This window comes from Penaeus japonicus, unplaced genomic scaffold (assembly GCF_977035675.1).
Source record: "Penaeus japonicus unplaced genomic scaffold, GWHDUDI00000001_assembly GWHDUDI00000037, whole genome shotgun sequence".
Taxonomy (NCBI): domain Eukaryota; kingdom Metazoa; phylum Arthropoda; class Malacostraca; order Decapoda; family Penaeidae; genus Penaeus; species Penaeus japonicus.
The window spans coordinates 12755089-12760088 of NW_028234439.1; the positions used below are offsets into that span (position 1 = coordinate 12755089).

General features: G+C 29.3%; 1 protein-coding gene across 1 annotated transcript in view; it reads left to right on the forward strand.

Moving 5' to 3' along the window:
* Positions 1 to 1769, forward strand: part of LOC122261517 (uncharacterized) — a 25223-nt gene extending 23454 nt beyond the window's left edge. The window contains exons 6-7 of the mRNA XM_086532468.1: positions 501 to 711; positions 1738 to 1769. Of these exons, the coding sequence (XP_086388594.1) occupies positions 501 to 711; positions 1738 to 1769 (243 nt within the window). The remainder of the gene's footprint in view (positions 1 to 500; positions 712 to 1737) is intronic.
* Positions 1770 to 5000: the final 3231 nt, after the last annotated feature.

Sequence of the window (5000 nt, forward strand, 5' to 3'; positions counted from 1 at the left end):
GAGAGAAGAGAGAAGAATGAGAGTGAAAGAGAGAGAGAGAGAGAGAGAGAGAGAGAGAGAGAGAGAGAGAGAGAGAGAGAGAGAGAGAGAGAGAGAGAGAGAGAGAGAGAGAGAGAGAGAGAGAGATGATAATATATATTCAAAGTGAATACCACATTCTATTTGAGACAACACTTGTATCCTTTAACAATGCCCTGATGGCTTTTTGCAAAATAATGTTTTCCACTTGTTTATTAGTTGTGAATATAATGGTAACATAGAAATTTAGTAAGAAAACAACAATAAGAATTCTATTGAAGAAAAGAAATCTTTAAATTGTGTTCTCCAACTATAACTTTGATAACAACAATGATTGTCAAAATATTTGTTATAAAACCAGAAACTCACACAGCTTACATTTTACATTTTGTGAGTACCTCAATAGAACTGATGCTGTCTTTGCATGCTACATTTATAATTTTATGATTTTGAAAATAAATCTAATTTGCTTTGGTTTCCAGGTTAATGAAGTTGAGAGCGAGAGACCCCCACGGTACAGCAGAAAGGACGCTCAAGAGAATGGTCATAGCAGCCATTTGCTGGTGAAGGCCCCACCCACTTACCACTCTCATGCTTCACCAATTCACTTCAGCTTACATGTGCACAACCAACATTTAGGCTCTGTTTTGGTAAATGGTGGAGCTCCAATAACAGAGAATTTTTCCTTTTTCTGTCTTCTCTTCTATTTCTTTTTTTATTTATTAGAAAGGCTTTAGATACTATAAAAAAAGGGAACCTTTTTTACAAAAATTATTTTAAATTAATTTCCCTCATTTCCCAACCCTGTTTTTTTCTTTTCTTTTTCCCCCTCCCCATTCCATTTCCCCTTTTTCTTCCTTCTTTTCTTATCTTTTCCATTCTCTTTTTCTTCATTTACCACCCCCTTTTTCCCCTTTTCTATAATTACCCCCAACCCTTTTCCTTTTTTCCTTATTAGATCTCCAATTTTATTATTGTTATGAGAAATATACATCTGATCCTTGTTCAGGAATGAGCACTTGCAAATTCAATTTTCATTCACATTACTTTGCTGTTTAATTGCTAGAAATGTTAATGGCATTATCTTTAGATTAGATAATATATGATATTCTTTTATAGTCAGTTTGCTTGGAAACATTCATTAACTCTTAAAACTGACAGATTTTTTTTCTACTTGTTTTGGAATATAATTAAGTTGTTTCTTAATACCAAATTAAAAACATATTTTTTTGTTAGCACTGGGGCTAATATACAAATTTAGATCTGATTATCACATTCAGATATTAAACATTCATATATAATCACACAAATACACACACACAAATACACACACACACACACACACACACACACACACACACACACACACACACACACACACACACACACACACACACACACACACACACACACACACACACACACACATATTATATTATCATTATGTGTGCATGTCTGACACTTGCAGGGTTTTCGTGCATTGTTTGTTCTTTTCACTTACTTAATACAGTAAAAGCTTCTTCAAAATGTGTTTATAGTCAAGTTATGGTTTTCATTATCTCCATCACCATTATTCATTTCAATCTGAACTTCATGTATACATTCCTTAATAAGTTATATTCAATAAAACATCATTTTAGAAGAAATAACAACTGTGTTAAATATTCTCACTATTTTGATTAGTTCATTTTCTCATTGCTATATGATTATATTCTGCAGCTTTGGCTGCAAAGGCCATTTTATACTTTTAGTTGATAAAGTGAATGGAAATATCAAGCATTGCCACCAAGGGTAGCTAATGTTGTAGTCATTTATTGTGATGAAATGATATATTGTTATAAAACATGACCTGTGATATAGGTGGATAAGAGAGTATTAGCATTTATATGTATAATCCTAACTATTACTTAAATTGTAATATTGTTGTTATTCTTGTTGTTATAATAATAATTAACTATGATGTTGTGCAATTCCAAATAAAAGTTATCTAGTTCAGATATCCCAAAACTTTACTTTTCCTCCATTAGTCATGCATTTAATAGCATCAGTTTTCCAGCATTAGTCATGAAATGTATGGTATCTATCATTTAACCTTTTAGTTCTGTACTCAATACCAATTCTCTATGGCCATAAATACTGTATTTTAGTTGAAAAAGATACATGACCTTGAAGTTGTAAGCTACCATCTCTTCCAGAACTCAAACTCATACTTTTTATTTCATTATAATTTTTTTTGTGGGAAAAATACATGACTTTTATAAATCTCTATGCACAAGTGAGTGTTTATACAAAATTCAATATTTCTATTTAATTTAAAGAATTCATCTCACTAAGAATAAAGTATATGCTCCATAACACTATTGTGCACTTTGTTAGGAGATAAAATCTTGAAAATTATGGGCTTTTAACATTTATGCTATGAGTTGGTACTTTTGGTATTGAAAATGTATGTAGGTAATGGACAGTTACAATCAGTTTCCCACAGCAGTTAGAGTAGATTCACACTAGTGGACTATCATAAAGTAACCTACAGTATAGACTTACATATGTAGTACATTTTTGTATAAATGTATATTGTACAGCAGATAACACGTAGATGGTGATATAGTACCAGATATTGTAATATTAATCTTATTTCTTTCAAATATTATTAACAAGCATAAACATGTTGGTAATTATTTATGCATTTCAGTAAAAATGGCATAATAAAGTTAATGCATGGCTCAAGTTATGCAAGCATGAAATATAGAAGTGCATAAATTAGGGCGATGTATATTTATCTATATCTTTGTCTTATCCACACACACACACACACCACACACTCACTCACTCACACACACACATATATATATGATATATATATATATATTTATATATATATATATATATATTTACACATACAGAACTTGAGTAAAAGATTGATAAATATATTTTGAATATATATATATATTTATATATAGTTTTTATATATTTATTTTGAATATATGACACTCACACACACTCTAACACACACCACACACACACACTCACACACTAATCACACACACACACACACACACACAACACAACACCACACACAATATATATTATATATATATATATATATATATATATATATATATATATTTTTATATAGTATGTGTGTGTGGTGTGTGTGTGTGTGAGGTGTAGAAGTGTGTGTGTGTGTGTGTGTGTGTGTGTGTGTAACTATATTATATTATATATATATATTTTATTTATAATATATATTAATTATATATATATATATATATATTATAAAATATATATAATTTATATATATATAAAAGTGTATGTTGTATATATAGATATCAATATATATATATATATATATATATATATATATATATTATATATATATCTCAACACACACACTAATATATATATATATATATATATATTACATATATATATAATATATATCATATATATATATATATATATATATATATATATATATATATATATATAATATATCTTATATCTCATATTTTATATATATATATTTTTTTATATATATATATATATATAATTATATATATTATATAATATATATATTACATATACATGTGTATATGTCTATACTATATATTTTATATACATTATACATATATATATATACATTTATATCTATATATATATATATATATATCTATATATATATATATATATATTTTATATATATATATACATCATTACACATGTATATGTGTGTTGAGTGTGTGTGTGCCTATATAATATACATATATATTATATATATATCTATATATATATATATAAATATATATATACTATATATATATAATATATATATATATACATATACACATGTATAAGTGTGTGAGTGTGTGTGCATATAATATAAATATATTACTATATATATATATATATATTTTTTATATATATATATATATATATATATTTATATATTTATATATTTATATAGTTATATACTTATATATTTATATATTGCACATCCTGTAAGCTTCCCCCTGAGCAATACAGCATGAAATCGTCTACATACAAACCCTCTACAGCAACTTTACATGGTCATCAAAAGCGATGACAACAGGGTCGCATTTAGAACATTTTCATAGGATTTTCCATATGAGAGAAGCTGTTACCAACCTGCACCCTAAAATTCCTGTCAGCAAGGAAGCTCTGCACGATGATGGGCAATGCTTTACTCAAACCGATATCACATAGCTTCACAAATAGACCATGTTTCCAAGTGGTATCTTGACTCTACTCGATACCAAATGCCATTAACATGTGACATCACTGTTAATCAATTCTCTGTCGTACTTTCCATCCTCATAAGGGTACCTGTTATTTGTCTCATTTTATTTTTCTAATAGCCATGCCAATCTGAAGTTGAAGATATTCTCCATCAGCTTGCAGATCCAGCTGGGGAGAGGAACAGCAAAGATTATAACTTCTTTCCATGTTGGCTTTATACCGAGTGTACCCTCCCTAAAAAGGCATAATCCATCTCCCTGTACATAAAGGACAGGTTGTATGGAAGTTCTGTTCAAGTTCTACTGAGAAACAATGCTAGATGGCATTTTCGTTCGGCCTGAAAGGTAGAAAACCAAGCAGTATAAGATACTCTAGAGATTTCTGCCATATATTTAGCTAGAGATCCTCTTTCTCTGGAGAAGGAGACTGACCTCATTACCGACACCAGCTCACATAGCCAGCTCATCACAGCCAGATACTGCATTGAAATCACCCACTACATTGTAGACATCTCATCAAGGAAGTTATTTGCCACTAAAGCGAGTTTGGCCTAGAACATCTTTACATCAAGACTGCTTACATCGATACGAGCATAAACGGCAATATGAAACACAAAGTCAAACAAGTGCTTTAGACATGATGTCATTATACGCCCATCAACTATAGCTATCTCTATTACCGTTAGCTGAAGTTTATTCGACATGACTACGTCTACCTCCTGGAAA